The 20,621-nt window shown below is 36.2% G+C and overlaps 1 protein-coding gene across 1 annotated transcript in view; it reads left to right on the forward strand.

Moving 5' to 3' along the window:
• The first annotated feature begins 2,690 nt into the window (after window positions 1–2,690).
• The window catches only part of SLC38A11 (solute carrier family 38 member 11), a 77,315-nt gene continuing 59,384 nt past the window's right edge, over window positions 2,691–20,621 (forward strand). The window contains exons 1-5 of the mRNA XM_044669105.1: window positions 2,691–2,852; window positions 3,352–3,472; window positions 4,972–5,046; window positions 11,331–11,465; window positions 13,517–13,582. Of these exons, the coding sequence (XP_044525040.1) occupies window positions 2,691–2,852; window positions 3,352–3,472; window positions 4,972–5,046; window positions 11,331–11,465; window positions 13,517–13,582 (559 nt within the window). The remainder of the gene's footprint in view (window positions 2,853–3,351; window positions 3,473–4,971; window positions 5,047–11,330; window positions 11,466–13,516; window positions 13,583–20,621) is intronic.

Genomic DNA, 20,621 nt, shown 5'->3' on the forward strand with positions numbered 1-20,621 from the left:
AGCACAAAAGTTTCTAAAAATAGAAGATTCTAGAAAAGAGATTCTAGAGCAGAGACAGACTACTTCAAGTGAGCTTTATGGACCTCAGATAGACCCCCCCTGACCAGGGAGGTTTTGGAGATTCTCAATCACAGTATGTAAAGTGCTTTGCGAACTTTAAAGGGCTAAATAAATTCCATCTTTTCCCCATTTTAGCCTAGAAATGACTGGAGTTTTATAGCTGGAAAACTTTAAGTCACCTAACCTGATAGTTTCATTTTCCAGGTGAGGAAAATGTACCTAAAATAAGTGCAGTTAAATCCAAGACCACACAGTTTACTGATTGAGTGATCAATTCAGAACTACAATCCAGATTTTCTGATTTCTATATATTCAAGTGCTATTTTAAATACCATTTTTCCTAGTAAAAATTTATGTAAATATCATCCATTATTATTATTATTATTATTATTATTATTCCCTTAATCTTTATAGCTAGTCCCTCCTCTGAATTCCTGTAGTTATGATTATATATGAAACTCATTTGGCACTTGCTAGATGGTGCATAATATTTGTCTTTTTGTCTATAACATATACAATATGCGAACTTTGTATATTATGTTCTAGAAATAATGGGGTCTTAATGAATGTTTGTTGCTTTTGATGCAGATAGAGAAGAGAGATGCAGTAAAACAGCTGGAACCCCAAATTTTATTTCCTAAACCAATAAGCCTTCTATCCTATACTAATACTGGAGTTCTATATTGTCATTCTTCTCTCTTCTGTTCTTACTTCGGGCCATCAGTGAACAGGCCTCTGGCAAGGTGAGTAGGAAGCTTTTACATATTTGAAGTCCCTTGCTTCATCTAATTATCAATATTTTATCAATTGTTTTTAACCAACTACCTATGAGACAGATTAAAATTGTATTCCCTTTCTCAAGACCCTCTGCCCAGTTACCATCTGCATTCATTTTAGTCATGCTTAAGTTCAAGACTCTTCTATTAGCTTATTACTATATAGATTGCCTTTACTTTAGGGGAAAAAACATTTATTACACTTGTATAATGTATCAGGCCCTGGGCTAAGCACGTTACAAAATTATGATCTAATTTGATCCTTGCAACAATCCTAGGAAGTAGGAGCTATTATTATCCCCATTTTACAGCTAAGGAAACAGAGACAGAGGTTAAATGACATGCCCAGGGCCACACATCAAATAGTCAGAGCAAGTGAGCAGATCAAAACTTAGAGCTAGTAAGGGGTCTTAGTTGGTAACTAGTCCATACCCTTAGAGGGCTAGATGTTCAGTGGATAGAGTGTGAGCCTTGAAGTCAAGAAGATCCATCTTCCTAAGTTCAAATCTGGTCTCAGATGCTTACTAGTTGTGTGATCCTGGGCCTCTTAACACTGTTTGCCTCAGTTCCTTATCTTTAGAATGAGTTAGAGAAGGAAAAAAGCAAACCACTCCAGTACCTTTGCCCAAAAAAAACCTCCAGATGGGATCACAGGGTTACATACAACTGAACACCCCAAAAGCTAACTCAATTTTAAAAATGAGGAGACCTAGGAAGTTTAATAGCTCATCTTATATAGTGCTTTAAGGTTTATAAAGCAGTTTACATACATCATCTAATTTGAGCCTTAAGACAAACTTTGAATAGGTACTATTATTATCTCCAATTAACCAATGAAGAAATTGAGTGTCGGAGAGGTAAAGTGACTTGCCTAGAGTTACAAAGCAAGTCACAAAGAAAAGATTCGTCCCAAGGTCTTCTTGACTTGGTCCAGCACTCTATCCACTATGGCACCCTGACTCTTTAAATGCCCAAAGACAGTTAATAAACAACTGCATTAGACTCAAATTCAGGTATCTCAACTCCAGATACTATACTGAATGCTATTTTGTGAAGCAACTTGGAGATAAGAGACTTGGGTGCAGATCTCCACTCTGATGCTAGTTATAAGAACTTGGGTCCGACCTTCTATTTACTTATCTGCAAAATGCAAGTGATACCTTCCATTTACTTCTCTCCCAAGGTTACTGTGTGGAAGATATTTGGCAAACTTTATGGGGCCAAGTTTTTATGAATTATTGCTTGTATATTTGCAGGAAGTTTTACACCCCCCTCATCTTCATTCGCCAGTTTTATGATTACAATTTCAAACTTGCTCTCTGCACTGTCCGTGTCTAGGGAGGAAGGGAAAGTGAAAGGACAAAGGTGTTGGGTTAGATGGATGGTGGGCACAGTTGGCAAAGCAGAAGTAATAAAGTGAAGCTGCCCCTGGCATCTGTGCTTTCCTACCTGGTAATCGGGAGAAAGGGAACGAGAACAGGAGCTGATTTATCAGCCCATCACCTTCTGCTTGTAGAAGTCAGACAGCGGAGAGACAGAATGAACAAGCTGTTCCTTGCCACTGAGAGCCTGGGGGCAAGAATAACTCTTTCTTATTGAGGAAATAGGGGCTGTCCTGGAAATAGAAACATCCTGTACCAAATCCAAGGGGAGGAACCCAGCGGGAAAAGCGTTTGACTGAGAAACCCTCGACCCGGACTGCTGAGCTCCCGCTGGGCAAGGAGAAGCCTCTCACCTTCAGCAGCTCGGGTCGGGGAGACAGCGTGCCAAGGGGTCCCCAGTAAGGTGAATGAAACAGCGTCCTCTGGGTTTTCTCTCTGGGGTGCCCTACAGTTTGGGAGGCTGCCGCGTGGGATGGGGGATTGGCTACAGAAGGAGGCAGCTGCAGGCGCTCTGGCAGAGGCAGACCTGGGAATCCAAGCATCTGACCAATATGCCTCCCTCTCCAGCATAATGAACCTGGTCACCTCTCTACCAATGGGCTACCAGGGACAGCGGCTTTGCAGCTCACCAAAGGTAAATTGGGACCATGTGCGGGACTCTAAAAGATTGGGCAGCCAAGCCAGGGGTTCTGAAAAGCTTAATTCATCTGCAGAAGTGCGGAACCTTAGCTGGGTTCTTTGCCTAGACCTCCTTCTAGGAACTGCTCCTCTTCCCAAGGAAAGTTTTGTCTCGGGCTTATCTTCCTCCTGATAGAGACTTTCAAACAACTAATGAATGAATGCCTTTCCTTGATTGACAAAAGCACACGTAAAGCTTCAATCCATTTGAATTGGGGTTGTTTAACCAGCTGCAGGATTTGTTTTTGTGGGATACTATGTAAATAGTCAATTTTCAGGGAATGAGCCCAGGGGAGTGAGATATACAAAATATCATTCATTTATGTAGAGTTGTTATTACTGTTATCATCATCACACTTGTTTTATTGTCTGTTTATCACTGATAATCCCATCTGACACCTTTCTTTTTTCCCTTTGAGCCTTTGCTTAACACTGATATTGTTTTATTGGACCAGAGAGACTTTGATGACAAGGAAGCTCTGGTTTCTGAACATAAACTAAAAGAAAAGGGAAATTTTCGGCAGTCCTCTGCTATTTTTAATGTTGTCAACTCAATCATAGGATCAGGATTAATAGGTAAGTATTTTAAATTCTAATCTGGCCCTAAGCAAATATAGTCATGGTATAAAAGACAATATTATTTTGATTCTATCATTCAAATATGATGCCCAATTTTTAAATGATGTAATTAGTCATTTGGCATTCTTGGGATTTTTCCTCACGTAGATGAATACCAACCTCTTTTGTCTCTCCCAAAGTAAGATGAATTCCCTGTTTATGCTCTACCAACTAGTGGGTTGCATTCTCTTATGGGATAAAATAAGACAGTAACTAACAGTCTGTTAGGTCTTGAGCCTATAAAAATAGTAGGGCTTTGAACAGTGAGCTGTGGAATTGAATTATGCTTTTTCCCATTCTGCATTTAACAGCCACCACTTTTGTGATCTTTCCAAGAACCTTTATGGGATTGAAAAACCTCTGGAAATTATGAAGCCATGAAGAAAATACTATTTCAAAAATGAAAATTTTTGGAGAAATGGAAACAATGTTCAACATTTGAGCATTTTTTACAGATGTAAAATCACTCTTTCTTTAGAAATATAATTTATGCAAATCACTCTTTGCTCCCAAAACTGGATTTGTTTTTTAGGTTTTAAGCTTTATTACAAATGAAGCTACAATCCACTAGGTTTAAAGAACTCAGCATTTCTTTGTGTTTTTCTCAGTAAATTATGAATAGGCAAAAACACTGCATGAACTGCTTAGATTTTTAGCCTTAAAGTAAAATAAAAGTTATTTTGTTTTCTGAACTTACTTTCAGAGAAAGTGTAGAAAAGAAAGAGTACTGACTGAATACTGAATTTCAGAAGATGGAAAATGTCCACGTGGTCATTTTCTGAGCTACAACATATAAGAAATTTCACTTTTTCTGATGCTTTTTAATCATCTTCATATGCTTCTAAAAAAACAAAAGTTTCTTGGTGTCATAGGTGTCATCTAGAGCTAAAAGCCCAGGCTGAGAACTGGAAGGAATCTTTAAGGTTATACAGTCCCACTTGATCATTTTACAGATGATAAAATGGAGCCTATAGGGTTTACAGGACTTACAAATTCTACCAGGTAATAAGTAGTAAGTGGCAGAGCTGAGATTTGACTTTAGGTTCTGTGATTCCTGAATCTGGTACTGTTTCCATTGCACCAGATTGATCACATAATTTTTATGCTTTTACATATTCATTTATTTCTTTATTTGGTTACATTTCCAAATCTATAACATTTTCTGCTTGATAGCTTAGTTTCCATTTCAACTATAGCCAAAGAAACCATCATTTACTTATATGCACCATCTCCTTTTTATCTGATGCTTACTTGGAAAGACAGAATTGTTCACTTTTTAATATCTATAAAATTTCATCCTAGTTTCAGACTCAATGAGTAAATTAACATTTAGTCACATGGTAGTACATGAAGCTACAAGGAGACCATTGAAACTTAACAATTAAAATTAGCACAAATAACCAAAATATGAAACTGCATGTTTAATCTGTGTGGGTATTTGTTTTCTTTCCCCCTAGGGTTACCTTATTCAATGAAGCAAGCTGGTCTTCCTTTAGGAATACTACTTTTATTTTGGGTCTCTTACGTGACAGGTAGAGTACAACATAACTGATTATCCTTGAATTGCCATCATTACTACTTGAATAGGTCAGAGAATATCTGTATTTGGATTTGGGGAATCATCAATTTATTCACAGAATTATATCAACAATGTCTAAAGACATTTACTTGCATTACTGATTCTAAGGTCTGATTATTAAAGATAAAACATTATAATGACCGTATTTCAAATCCTTTCATGTATTCCTTTCACTATGTGGAGAAAATTCCAGTTCTATTTTTTAAAATTTTGTTAAAATATGAAAGATAGATACTGAAAGTGTGCTTTGATCCTCTTCATAAAATCATTACCTGAGTATAATGCATTCAAAATTAATGGTCCTGACCACCATCTGTGCAGGAGTCACTGAAAAGACAGATATTTAATTGTTAGTTGTTGGGTGTTTTGTTTTGTTTTGTTTTTTTACAATGTCCACTAACCTGTTTCAAAGTTCAGCAATTCAGAACTCTTTGATAATTTCAAGTTCCTAACTCCTTTTTCCATAAGTCATTTTTTATCTATTATCCCTTTCCCTACTTATTAGAAAGAATCCCTCAGATCTTTCCAAACTTAATTCTATGATTCATCTTCATTTTCTTTTCTTCGCACCACTTCTTAATCCATTGCAAAGTGCTACTTTCAAATGTACACTCTTCCACCTGGTTCACTGCCTTTTGCTGGGAGAATAGCAAATGAAGCATATGGTGAAGACTAAGCTCAGGGTAGGAATAAGGGGAGAAAGGAACCTTCAAACAGCCAGGCCCATGTCCTAAGACCTCTCAGCTCATCGTTCTGAAACTTTTGCTTTGCAGTCCAATTTCATTTATGTGGCATCCAGAACTTGGTGTTTCTTGAGTTTAATCTCAAAGGCTTAACTGAAATGCTGAATTTATTTAGTCTTTCCCATCCAATTTCCTAAAGGATTTCCTCTACTGATTTTTAATTTCCGGTTTCCCAGTCCATTTGCACTGTCAAGTAATTAATTTCTTTCCAGATATATTTACTCATGGCTTTATCTGAGGACACTGAAACATTATGTGCAGAACAAACACACCTAGCAAAGTTCAGATGGTCCATAAATTCAGGCTGTTCATTCACTTTATAGAGGAGTCAGAAGATCCTTGTAAAATTAATTAAACCAATATCAAAAAGGCTTAGTTCAAACTATTGGCAATTCCACTGAGATGCTCTATATATTTTTACAGTAGTAACCAAAAGAAATAAAAATGGTTCAAAAAGCTTTTTCTGATTTTACTTCCTGAGAGGCACTGTAAATAGATGTAAAAAAAAAGCAACAGAAAAAGAGCCAGGCTCAAAGTCATAAGGCCTGAGCTTGACTTTTCACTTTTGCCTTAAGGACTAGAAGGAATTATATATCCATCTTTCAGTTCAGTTCCCTCATTTTGCAGATGAGAAAATTGAAGCCCACTAAGGTAAATTAACCTGCTCAAAGCCATATAGCTGAGAAAGGGAAGAAGATCTATGTCTCCTTACTCCAAATCTATTACTATGTTTACTATACAAGCCCATCTTAGGCAAGTCACTTAAACTTTTTGAGCCTCGGTATTCTCATCTGTAATATGAGAAAAATGATCCTTCTACTACCTCCCTTCTAAGATTCTTGTTGGGGAAAAGTTTTGTAAATTTTTAAGTGCTATAGAAATGCCAATTATAATTATTGCTCTGTACTCTGACCCAAAGCGTGACCATTGGCTTTTTTTTAAATTCAAGATTAAAGAGAAGAACAGGTCCTACTAGATAGAAGGACAACCTTGGGGACAAAAAGACCTAGATCTAAAAACAGCGTCTGACACATACTAGTTATATGACCATGTGCAAGTCACTTACCTTTTCAGTTACCAAAATTCTTTTTTTCTTAAACTCTTACCTTCTGTCTTAGTATTAATTCTAATACAGAAGAGCAGCAAGGGCTAGGCAATTGGGATTAAGTAGTTTGCCCAAGGCCACATAGACAAGATTTGAACTCAAGTCTCCTTAACTCCAGGCACAATGCTCTATCCATTGCATCACTTGGCTGACTCATCTATATCTCTCACCTACTGGATTTGTGTAGTTGATTTTAAAAAATTAAAAATATAAGGCTTTTTTGGTGCTATTAAATGTCATCTGATGGGTTCGATCCATCAAAGCAGCCACTAAGACGTTTTTGGGTTTCAATCTTGTTATCTATTGTATTAGCAGTACCTCTCAGCTCATATTACCCAAATTTTTGATAAACACATTATCTATGCCTCCATCTAAGTGACTGATATGAACAAGTAGCACTCACTAGGAAATCCCTTCCAAGTTCACATCAATCTAGTGATTATCATCTCTAGAGCCACTCATTAACTCATTAATTAGTTCCAAGTCCACTTAAATGTATTATCATCCAGTCCAAGTCACTTGCATTGTGTACATATCAGAATATCAGGACAGACTCTTAACACTGCTTCTCTTTCTAAACACTACCAAACTATTACTTCAATTATGTGCTCTTTTTTTCTGGAAGGTTAAGACCATCCAACACATAGTTTGAAGGAAGCACTTTTTTGCCTTTTTCGGTTAACTGGAACCATATTGACTTGTTTCCATTATGGAAATATTTTCTTCATTTTCTACCCCTTTCCAAATAGTATCAACAGAAAGGAGCTTAGCATTCGCATCCACAGGTTCTTTCTGCTGTCCTTAAATCATTGAGAACTATAGAATTTCTTGCTGTATCCTTACTTAACTTGTGTTCTATTCCCTGTTGACTACTTCTGTGTGTATTTCATAATCTGGAGATGATCTTTCTTGGCAGAAAGGACATAAGTAAAACTAGAGTTAAGTACTCTTGTCCTCAGGAAACAGCTAGGTGACTCAGGGAATAGAGTTCTGGGTCTCAAGTCAGGAAGACCTAAATTCAAATATGGCCTCAAACACTTAATAGTTGTATGACCCTGGGCAAGTCCTTTAACCTCTGTTTGCTTTAATCCACAGAGAAGGCAATCACAAACCACATCAGTATCTTTGCCATGAAAATTCCGTGGATAATGTGGGTCCATGTTGCACATGGCTGAATGACTGAATAATAACACTTGTCTCTTCTTCATCATATAATATCATTGTTTCACTAACTCAAACAAGTTCCTATTAGCCTTTCTTTGATCTTTCTCTTGTGTCTAATATAGCTTTAAAAATCCTTTGGATGTCCTTACCATTCACTCAAGGTCTCAAGTTGTTCTGGAATTTAGCATTCCTAACATTCTTAAAGGATCAAGCTACTCTTTGTAGTCAAACTCAATTATTTGTCCTCGTTTCCAAATTTTGCACATGTCTTTTAAAAAACAGACATGGTAATTGAGTTTACTAAGTAGCTAGGTCAGTCTTCTTAGAAAGTTGTCCCTTTTTCTTCCTTATTAGGATTATTTGTATTTGTGTTTGAAGGCATAACAAATCAACATCTACAGTAGAAGTATTCACCCTTCTGCCTTAAGATTCTGTCTTTCCTTTCTGAATTATCAGTAATTTATTCCCCCAAAGTCTTATGTACTTCTCTGACTATACCCAGCATCCTCTTCCTTTGATTTTCCATCCCTTATATCTACTACTTGTGAGAGCTTGGGCAAGTCACATAGCCTCCTTAGGCTTCTGTTTCATCATCTGTAAAATGAAAAAGTTGGACTAAATATACCTTCAAGTCCCTTCCAGCTTTAAATCCATGATCCTATGATCCTATCATGAACTTTGATATGGAGTAGCTACTTTCTCCCAAGATTCCAATTATGTCCAATTTGGAAATTTTACTAATACTCCTTTGTTGTTTCTTCTATCTTCTTAAGGTTGAGATGACCATCAAGACCAGTCGCAAATTTCTCAGCACCTATACTTTTAGCAAAGAGGAATTCCTCAAGTCTTCCAGATGACTGAAATTCCTCCCCATTGCTATATTATGCCTCTATGCCAACATTTTGGTTTACTTTTGGCTGGGGAATCTATAATATAATAACTCTATTATTGCTTCTGTTTCTCCCTATATCTATCCTCACTCAAATGTCCTTCATCATGTTGCCTTATCTTTATCTGTTCCTTGGCTTTCCAAACAGTATATATATATACAGTTTCTTCAATATAAAGTAGCTAAGAGAGAGAAATAGAGAGAGGAAAGAGAGAGAAATAGAGAGAGAGAGAGAGAGAGAGAGAGAGAGAGAGAGAGAGAGAGAGAGAGAGCACTACTCTATATTGAAGAAATGCTACTCTCCTAACTAGAGTTCTTAAAGGTAAGTCTGAAAGTAGGGGATAAGTGTATATCTCTTCTCTCTTTAACTTCACATTTTAATTTGGCTGGTGGTTTGCTTCCAGACTTGTTAAGTCTATTTTAAGCCTTTAATGAGGCATGTTCAGCCAGACTAGTGGTTTGTCTCTGCCCATTCTTCTGTTCATGAGATGTTACAGGCTTTATTTAAGGGTAAAAATAGACGGTGCTGATTTTTCCATCACACAATTCGATTATTTGAATGTTTTCACTTGTTTGTGGATTATATCAAAAATAGTCTATAACCTCGATGCATATGTAATGACTGAAGTAACCATTTTCTGGATAAGTAACATAGTGAATATGGTTACATACATTAATGAGCACATTAAAATGAAATTATAATAGTATGTAGATTGAAATGCAATTATATTAAAACTTCTAAATCAATTTTATTTATTTTCAAACTTGAATAACTTCAGAGGACCTGTGTTTTCATCATTGGAGGTCCTCCTTCCTTGGACACCAATTGTGAACTCATACTTTTAGCACGTGGTTTCAAGATGTTCCTGTGGATTGCATATATGTTTGTGAATCTCTGTGTACACATACATATGTGTAGTTACAATTGTGTATGTCACTGGTGGCCAGGCTTCTAGTGATGATAAATCTGTCTCTCCAAACTTGGGTAAACTAATCCCTTCATAACTGGCATGTAGTGCACTGATATCTTCAATTCAGTGATAGAAAGGACATTTAATCCAGGGGGCAGCTGGGTAGCTCAGTGGACTGTGTCAGGTCCAGAGATGGGAGGTCCTGGGTTCAAATCTGGCCTCAGACAGTTCTTAGCTTTGTGACCCTAGGCCAGTCACTTAACTTCCATTGCCTAGCCCTTGCCACTCTTCTGTCTTCCAATCAATACATAGTGTTGATTCTAAGATGGAAGGTAAGGGTTTAAAAAAATAATTTAATCCAAATTTTTCATTTAACCTATGAGTAAACTGAGGCCCAGAGATGTTGAATGAATTATCTAAAGTCACATGTTAAGTGAGAACCCAGTGACTTCAGCAGTTCTGTGACTCCAAACCAACCTGCTTTCCTTAGTCCCAGGCTGCCTTGCCATACCCAGCTTCTCAGCTCAGAGATTTTCAGAACCTACAATCATCTTCATGCTAGGACCAGACAGTCAGTTAGAAGAAGAAATCCAATTCATGTGTATGTCACTAACACTTTTTTTTTCCTTTAGAACCAAGGGCATGGTTAAATTTAATAGTTTAAAAAATACTTTAAATTTTTTATGCAGAAACACACTTAATAAAATGGAAAATTGGCATAACTACAAAAATCAAAGGTTAAAACATTTGCATTCTATATTTTTCACTCTATATTAACCCCCTCAGAATGGATCAACAAGCTCTAAATATAGTATTATTGAAATGTTTCTTTGTGTTTACTTAATAACTGTAATACAGTGTTGCTGGGGTTTCCCTTTATTCTGTGGGGACAATTGTGTATTTTTCCTAGTCATATTTTGTCCTATTAACCTTGAGGGGGGAAAAAAAAGATAGGAACAATGCTGCATGGGTATCTTTCTTTTCCACTTAGTTTTCTTGTAATCTTGATTATCTACATTGTTAAAGTGAGGAAATGAGTCAGATAGTCACAAAATAATTTTCTAGAATTGCAGAAAATCCATGTAAGAAATGAAAATTGAATTCTTGACACCCACTTCAGAGTCCTACCTTCTATTCCAGTCAATGCACTAATTGCACTAATTCTTTGAGCCTATTTGTTGCTGGAATGGAAAAAGCTGATGAAAAACAACAGTAATAGATACTCATGTCATCTTAAAAAGAAAATCACACCTTATCAAGTTGATTCTTCATCTGTGATCCATTTAACCTGGCTTTTTGTTGTTATCTCATGTCTGAAATGGCAGCATAATTTAGCATTTTCCTCTAGCTTAATGTAGATCTAAATAAGAACATCTTTGCATTCAGTATATACTCTCATACACAGCCTGTTTGTTTTCTTAACAGACTTTTCCCTTATTTTATTAATAAAAGGAGGAGCCCTTTCTGGAACAGATAGCTATCAGTCTCTGGTCCACAAAACATTTGGTTTTCCAGGGTATCTACTCCTCTCATTTCTTCAGTTTTTATATCCTTTCATTGGTAAGACCACTATAAAGTTCAATATTACAATTATTTTCATGACTGTGACAATTATCTCAAATAAATGTAGTTTAAAATAAAGGTTTAGATAGTCTGTGTATTGGAAAGGATAAGTAGAGAGAAAATGTTTACCTATTTATTTTATAAAGTAATAAATCTAAGAGGACATGTAAGACCACTATCATGTTGTTTCTCTCTTTGTCTATTTTGCCTCCTTCTCTATTTTAAAGCCCAATCTTCAAAAAGCTAGTCTTCTAACTTCTTCAGACCTCATTTGCCAATTTCCAGGTGATAGATTCTCTTCGGTCAGTTCTTGTCAGAGTAGCAATGCCAATGACATTGGGTCTCTTTATGTAGAGGATGTAGAAGAAAGCATAACACCAATGTCAACATGTCAGACATTATCTCTTTCATGGTCCACTTCAGAAAGTAATCCCAAAGAGGACATGCTAAAGGGAACTCAAGACAGTGAAATTCAAAGAAATAGAACATTCTGGTTGTTGCTCCTTTTCCATTTAAGTTTCGTGAGAATGTGTTTAGGATAAAATGAGAATATTATAGGAACATAAGCATCTTCTTTTGAACCTTAGAACAAGAAGCCAAGTCAACAAGGATTTATTAAGGACCTAAAATGTAATAAGTACTGTGCTAAGTTCTGGATGTGCTAAGATTTAGGGATGGCTGAAGAAGTGAAAATAAGAGAATCAAATAGTGAAAGACTGAACAGCATTTCTGTAAAGCTCATGAAAAACATTTGTAAGACTGATAGTTTATTTGTATTTCTGTGGTTTGACTCTTTTGAAACTTATAGTAAATCTTCCTTACCATGTGTAGCATCATAATAAAAAGGTAAGTGTTAAAATACAAAATCATTTTGCCGTAGATATTTGGTCCAAAAGTATTGAATTCATTAAAAAGTTACTAACAGATTAACAACATTTCTTAATTGCTTTCATTACTAATTTATATGGCGATTTTAATATATATCATATTGGTCATCTTTTTGGCTGTCAATCTCATTAGAAAAGTCAAGGATTGCATGTAATATTTCTAGGAAAAGTCTTTCTTGCTTTTGCAGATAAGATAATGGTTTAGAAATTCTTCCCCTTTTTGCTGTTTTAACTCATTAAGTGGGCTTTTTAACAGAATGATATAGGTTATACATCTGTGATTTCAATTACTTTAAGTGTGCTAGAAGAAAAGACTACTTAAATAATCCTGAGTTGAATTCCTTTGTAGAGTTAAATTTTATTTTCATAATATAAATAATTATTTTTATGTCTTCTGACTTGAGATTTTTAAATTTTGGATTATTTTGAATATTGGGTGCATAACTGAATTCATATTTTTAGTTGAATAGACTAAAGAGTGTCCATACTAGAGAAGCAGCCTCAGACTATTCTTCATATTATTTAAGATAAAAATATAATTTCAGAAAAAATAGAGATGATAGCTCTCTGGAAAGGAATTTTATTTTTTTTCTCAGTCACGCATAGCATGTTTACAAAAATTGGCCACATGTCAGGGCATCGAAACCTCACAAACATTCAGAAAAGCGAAAATATTGCATAATTTTATTAGCTACAATGCAACAAAATTATATATTCAATAAAGGGTCACAAGAAATAATCTAAAATTACTTGGAGATTAATCAATCTAATGCTAAAAATTAGAGAGTAAAGCAAGTTTTGGAAAGAATAAAAATTTTCGTTAAAGAAAATGACATAAAACAACATACCAAAACTTTTTGGAATGCTATTAAATCAGTTATACTAAATGTATAACTCTAAATACTTTCATAAGCAAAAGAGAAAAAAGCAAATCAATGAGTTGTGCATGCAATTTAACAAAAAAAACTAGAAAATAAACAAATCATGAGAGTAGAAATTCTGGAAATTGAAGAAGAGATTCACAAACTTGAAAGCAAAAAAAAAAATCTATTGAAATGACAAATATAACTAGAAGTTTTTTATTAGAGGAACCACTCAGAATTAAACGTATGATTGATAATAATCTTTGATGTTAATATGTTGTCTTTATTTTATTTCTAGCTATGATTAGCTATAACATAATAACAGGAGACACTCTAGGCAAAGTTTTTCAAAGAATTCCTGGAGGTAAGTCCTTATGAAAGATTTTTTAAGCTATTGACTACTGTTATATAGTTTATTTTATATTTGGAGTTTTTATGAAGAAAAACTATCATTAAGTAGAGATTTTTACCCATCCTACAACCATGCTTACTAATAGCAATATTCATCTTCATTATATACATTCCTTTTATCTTTATACATTTATAATATATTTAAATTAATTTCCCAGTAAACAAAGTTGGAGTTATATAATCAAAAATATCTTTTGCTCCTCATACTATATGTCACAGGGATCCTAATAATATATTCTCATGCTCTCTAATTTTCTTAGAAGAAACCTTAGAGATCACCTAGTCCAACCATTATTCATGCAGGAATCTTCTCAATAACATCCCTAATACATTTTCATCTAGTCTTTTTTGGAACATTTCCAGGAAATGATGATTCACTACCTTAGAAGAAAATCAAAATTTTAAAACATTTCTAATTTCTAAATTGGTAGAATTATTTTTATATTGAGCCAAAATCTAATTCACACCCATTGATCCTCCTGCATCACTTGCAAAGTACACAGAATAATTACTCTTCCACAAGACTAAAAACACCTATTAATCTATGTCTTGCCCAATTTTCTCTTCAAGTTAACTTCTCCAGTCCATATACTTCATCATAGTTGAACACAACAAAGTAAATATGATCTGATCAATGAAGAGGAGAGTAGAATTGTTACATCCCTCCTTCTGGTACAATGCTTCTATTCAGCTTACAATTATATTTGGTATTTTGGCAGTGACTCCCCATGCTTGAGTTATATTGAACTTTTCAAACCTCGATATGCTTTTCACATGAACTTTTATTTATCTTGATCTCTCAAATCCCATATTTGGGCAATTGATTCTTTGAACCCTAGGTGTAGTACTTGACATTTGTCCCATAAATTTCAAACAACTACTTTCCTGCATTTTCCCCATACTACTAAAATCTCTGTGCCTTCTGATTCAATCATCAAAGCCATAAACTTTGCAGCTCATTTTTTGGATGATCCCCCAGTCTTGATAAGCATTGTCACTAGAAACCTTCATCAGGTTGACATCAGTCTATTAATCTATGTGGATGCCTTTGTTTAAAATAAAGAGCTGATTTCAGAATCAGGAATACCAGGGTTCAAGACTCACCTCTTACGTATATTGCTGTGTGATCCTGGGCAAGTCCATAAAACCACTGTCAATGCCCAAGACAACCTGGAGAGCTGAGAGTATCAATCAATTCAGAGATAGTGCCATTCCGTATTGGGAGTGTTCTCAAGGTCTCCATACCAGAGAAATCATATAGTTCTGATCTCAGTAACATGAGAGACTGTTGCATCTCTTATAGACATCCGTATCTAGGAACATATTAAAGTGATTTTAAGATGCTTTTCAGAATAAAATAATGGCTAATTTTAAGTAGTGTTTTATAAAATATTTAACCAATCACATTCCTGGGGGAATAAGTAAATAGTACTCTATCTTATAGATGAGGAAGCTAAGGTAGCTAATCACACAACTTGGCTTAGCATAGTGCCTGGCACACAGCAAGCATTTAATAAATGTTTGTTGAGGGATACAGCTGGGTAGCTCAGTGGATTGAGAGTCAGGCCTAGAGAAGGGAGTTCCTGGGTTCAAATCTGGCCTCAGACACTTCCTAGCTGTGTGATCCTAGGCAAGTCACTTGACCCCCATTGCCTACCCTTACCACTCTTCTGCCTTGGAACCAAAACACAGTACTGATTCTAAGACGGAAGGTAAGGGTTTAAAAAATAATAATAAAATAAATGTTTGTTAATTAATTGATTGACCTTGACAAGAAGACATTTTCACTATATAATTACTGAACCCCTTCATCCAAACCCAAGCCCAGGGATCAATAATGTATATTTATTTTAAACCCTTACTTTCTGTTGTAGAATGACTACCTTGTATTGTTTCTAAGGCAGAAGAATAAAGGGTAGGCAATGGGAGTTAAGTGACTTGTCCAGGGTCACACAGCTAGGAAGTATCTGAAATCATATTTGAACCCAAAAGCTCCTTTCCCTGGACCCAGTTCTCAATCCACCGAGCTAAACTAAATGCCCCCAACAATCTCCTTTGACTCCAGGGCCACTCATTAGTGATATTAGGTTGCAATCATCAGTTCTGACAGTCAAGACTCTCTTACCTGAAGCATGTGAAAATAGGGGAAATTTTCTGACAAGGAGTCTCCAGACCAAATTAGGGGAGGCAAAGCCTAAGTAGATTTGTGTTTATTGATGTAATGAGCTTGAAAGGGCACAAGATGGACAAAGAGAAATCTGAAAAAGTGTACTCTTTCAAGGAAGTAAAACATGTAACGACTGTCCCTTCTATCAGTCTCAGGATTAAAGGGACCCTGGAGGGGCAGTTAGGTAGGTGGTTCAAAGGATAGAGAGCCAGGCCTTGAGTCAGGAGGTCCTGGGTTCAAATCTGGCCTCAGATACTTGGTAGCTGTGTGATCCCGGACTAATTAGTTAATCCCAATTGCCTAGCCTTACCACTCTTCCTCCTTGGAACCAATACTTAATATTGGTTTTAAGGCAGAAGTTAAGGGTTTTAAAAAGGGGTGCTGGGGTGGCAAGGACATTGGAATCCATTGCACGAGGTTGACTATGAGCACATCAGTTCTTTAACTGGTGTTCAGAATGGCTTCATTATAGCTCGAGGTCCTATTCAGCCTACTTGAGGTGTCCAGAGACTATTTAAGTTTTGTTGTTTCTCAGTCATTCTCTTCTTGAGCACAGTATCAAGTCAGTGTCTCAGTCCCATCTACGTGATTGAATAACTGTCACGCCAGGTAAACTAAGCTCAAATTTGGCCTCAGATACTTACAGCTGTATGACTAAGCAAACCACTAACCCTCTTATTGCCTCAGTTTCCTTATTGGTAAAATGGGGGTAATAATAGCATCTACCACCCATGGTTATTTTGAGGACCAAATGAGAAAATAATTGTAAGGCAACTTAGCACAATGCCTGGCACATAATACAAGTGGCATAAAAATTACCTTTTAGCTATTATTATTCCTCCTGTGTTCCATCAGCTATTTAAACCACTGATAAGCTGACTTTTAATCACAGTTAAACTGTAAGGGTCAATGCCTCCTGGTTTCCGTATTTTCACTCATAAGCACAGGAGAGAAATAATGGAGACACTGGGATGACTTTAATGTCCTTCAGAGATTGCAGAGTTTCCTGTGGGATAATTTGGATACCAGAAACGATTTTACCTCCTTGGGAGCATTGAAATGGTTAAACTTTAGCCTGCCTTTAGACTATAAGCTCCTTGAGGACAGAGACTGTCTTTTGCTTCTTTTTGTATCCTCAGCACTTAATAAATATTGATTGATTGATTGATTGATTATTAGGAGCAGGAGAACAGGGGTTCCAAGCTAATCTTGGACTCCTCTGTTCTTGGTCACTTAAGTCTGCAGACTGATCATACCTATGACTTGCCTAATGGAAAATGTGATTCCCATATTAGGAGGAAACTTGATTATTTGAAGTTTCTTATGGTGATAAGAATTATTGGTCATTAGCACAAGCATGGTCTATTTAGGGTCAGCCAAATGAATAACTTGTTTATATGCCACTGTATTTTGTGGTACCTATGGAATTAAAATGTAGACCAGTGATTCCCAAAGTGGGTGCTACCGCCCCCTGGTGGGTGCTCCAGTGATCCAGGAAAGTGTTGATGGCCACAGGTGCATTTATCTTTCCTATTAATTGCTATTAAAATTTTTAAAAATTAATTTCCAGGGGCCTAAGTAATATTTTTTCTGGAAAGAGGGCGATAGGCCAAAAAAGTTTGGGAACTACTGATATAGACTATCGAAAATCTTCCTTTTTTTCCAAACTTTTTGTTTAACAGAATGCATCTAGGAATTAGTACAGCTCTAAGGAGGGGACACTGGTCGAGAGATCGTAGAGGTTAGGCCTGGAGGAGACCTCAGACATAAACACTATTCTAGAATCAGTATGGCTTCCTGGACCTACTTATATCTGTTTCTTCTAAAGCAGTGAGTCTCCCATGGATACTACCCCCTTAGAATATTTAGGATATGGTTGAGAGAATATTGGACTTATAGCCAGGGCATACATTGGTTAGAACTCCAACTTTTTACTAGTTATATACACAAGCAAATCATTTTATTTCTCTGAACTTGTTTCCTCATCTCTAAAATGAAAACAACAATGCCTGTCATATCTACCTAAATTGGTGGTTTTTGGGATCAAATTAGTTATTGTACAAAAAGCACTTTGCAAACTCTATGGCATAATATATAAGTGGCAGCCATTGTTACAAGTTTCCCCATGTTTGTTCTTTGCTCAGGACAAACCATTTGGTTTCTCTTCTAGTAAAATAGGTACTAAAACAAGATATGTGATCAAAGAGTGCTTTGCCATTAACAGATTATCTTCCCCATCATTAAGTGTGACATGTCTAATGCTAAGTGATTTCCTTTGAGCTTCCTGGGAGGGAGCCAAAAGAAGAGGCCAGAATATTTTCAATAATAGCTATTATAAAGAATCTTTTTTTCAGGACTCCCCATGATGCCAGTATTTTTAGAAGGGTATTTGGAAATTGACCATACCTTTACGAGAAATCAAAGCAATAATTCTTGAAGCACACCCAATTAAGTACGTCCTCCTTGAAAGTTGTTTTCATAGCTGTGTCTCAAGACCATGAGAAATTGTATATGACTCATTTTCCAGACTCACTAAATATAGTTTATTTTTAAATGCACTTTCATTGCATATTTGGCTGAAGGACATTGGTGGTGGGTTTGGAAGAGAGAAAAAGCATTTATTAAGCACCTACTATGTGTCAGGCATTGTGCTAAGTGCCTTAGAAATATCATTCCTTATGATCTATTATTGACAATAGACCTAAGTGGAAATAACTAGTGGCATGCATATAATTAATCTATGGAGTGACTAAACATAGCATTTAATTTAAATATTCACTCAAGACTTCAAAGATTCTTTAATGTAACACACTAGGAAATATGAACTCTCTTCAGCACATATTTGTCTATTATGCAAATGGAACTAGGGAATGAAGTCTATTATCCAGATAATTTGAGTCAATGGTTTACCAAATATCCAGATAATTGAAGGTCTTTTGAGGTAGCTTGGGATTTGGCTTATCTGTATCATCATCATCCATTTTGTTTTTTGTGATTTAAAAGGCTCAGCTTAAATGAATAAATTCAAGATTCGTACTTACTTTTACTGTACATATTGTCAATTTGTCTTAGAAGTAGCTAGAAGGCAAAGTGGATAGAGCAGTAAGATAGAAATCAAGAAGATATGAGATGAAATCCCAACTTAAGGCGCTTTCTAGCTATGCGACCCTGAGCAAGTCACTTAATCTCTGCCTCAGTTTCTAAAATTATGTAACAGAGATAATAATAGTAGTTGTTTCACAGGATTGTTAGGATGTTCAAATGAGATAATATTTACAAAGCACTTAGCACAGGACATGAAACATGTAAGTACTATGTAAATGCTTATTGTCTTTCCTCCTCCCCACCTCACCTGTGAATTTTTCTCATTCTTCCTAATTCTGTCCTTTGAAAACAAGTTTAATCCTTCTTCCATCTCCTCCTCCTCAAGTCTTTTCTTTTCCAGGCTAAATATCCTTCCTTCAACCAAATCTCCCAGAGCACCATCTTGTTTGCCTTCTTTAGTGTGTATTCTAGCCTCTCTCTGGGCTTCTAAACTGTGATGATCAGAACTGAATACAATACTTCAGATGTCTCCTGACAGGGCAGAGTATAGATGAACTTCACATCTTTTGTTCTGGACATTATCTGATTTGTTTCCATTCTATTCCATCCAATGTCTATTAAACACTTGCTAATATGAGGTGGACATGAGGAAAATATACACGATTAAAAAAATCCTCGTTCTTAGGGACTTTAATCATACTAGAGATTTCATTGTGTGTACAAAACTTAAGGAAATATAAGGCATTTGAAGGAGAGAGAAAATACTGACAACAAGGATCTGGATGGGCTTCTCGTAGGAGTAGCAGCTGAGTCAAGACTTTTAGGAAGCTAATATTTCTAAGAAGTGGAGCTGAAGAGGGAGTACTTTCCAGTTTGGGGAGGGGGGTCCAGAGAACAGTCTCTATCAAGACATGAAAGGAAGACACAAAATGCCAATTCCAGGAACAATAAAATAGCCACTTTGACTGGAACATAAAGAGCATGAAACAGAGTAGTGTGAGAGGGCAGCAAAGTGGCTCAGTGCACAGAAAGCCAGGCATAGAGATGGGAGTTCAAACTCAAAAACTCAGTCATCTTTTACTCTTTACTCTTCCATCCCCACTCCCCATCACACACACACATACACATGCCACTGAGAAACATCACCTTCCATCTTAGAATCAATATGGTGTTTTGAATCTAATTCCCCTATTGCCTAGCCCTTACCACCCTTCTGCCTTAGAACCAATATACAGATTTTGATTCTAAGATGGAAGGTAAGAGCTTAAAAAAAACAGTATTTTGAAATAATTGTGAAAAAGTAGGCTGTGAAAAGATTATGTAGGACTTTAATAATAATCATAGCAATAGCTAATATTTACACAATACTCTGTGCCAGATACCATGCTAAATGCTTTACATTTGTTATCTTATTTGGTCCTCACAACAACTCAGAGAGATAAAAACTGTTATTATTCTCATTTTGTGAAAGAAGAAACTAAGGCAAAGAGTGGTTTAGTATCTGGCTGAGGGACACACAGCTAGTAAGTGTCTGATGCCAGATTTGATCTCAGGTCTTCCTCACTCTAGGCCCACTCTTTTTAAATTACAAGTTAAGAATTAGAATTTTGAATAGGAGGAGGAGGAGGAGGAGGAGGAGGAGAAGGAGGAGGAGAAGGAGAAGGAGAAGGAGAAGGAGAAGGAGAAGGAGAAGGAGAAGGAGGAGAAGGAGAAGGAGAAGGAGAAGGAGAAGGAGAAGGAGAAGGAGAAGGAGAAGGAGAAGGAGAAGGAGAAGGAGAAG

This window comes from Gracilinanus agilis, chromosome 3, assembly GCF_016433145.1.
Source record: "Gracilinanus agilis isolate LMUSP501 chromosome 3, AgileGrace, whole genome shotgun sequence".
Classification (NCBI taxonomy): domain Eukaryota; kingdom Metazoa; phylum Chordata; class Mammalia; order Didelphimorphia; family Didelphidae; genus Gracilinanus; species Gracilinanus agilis.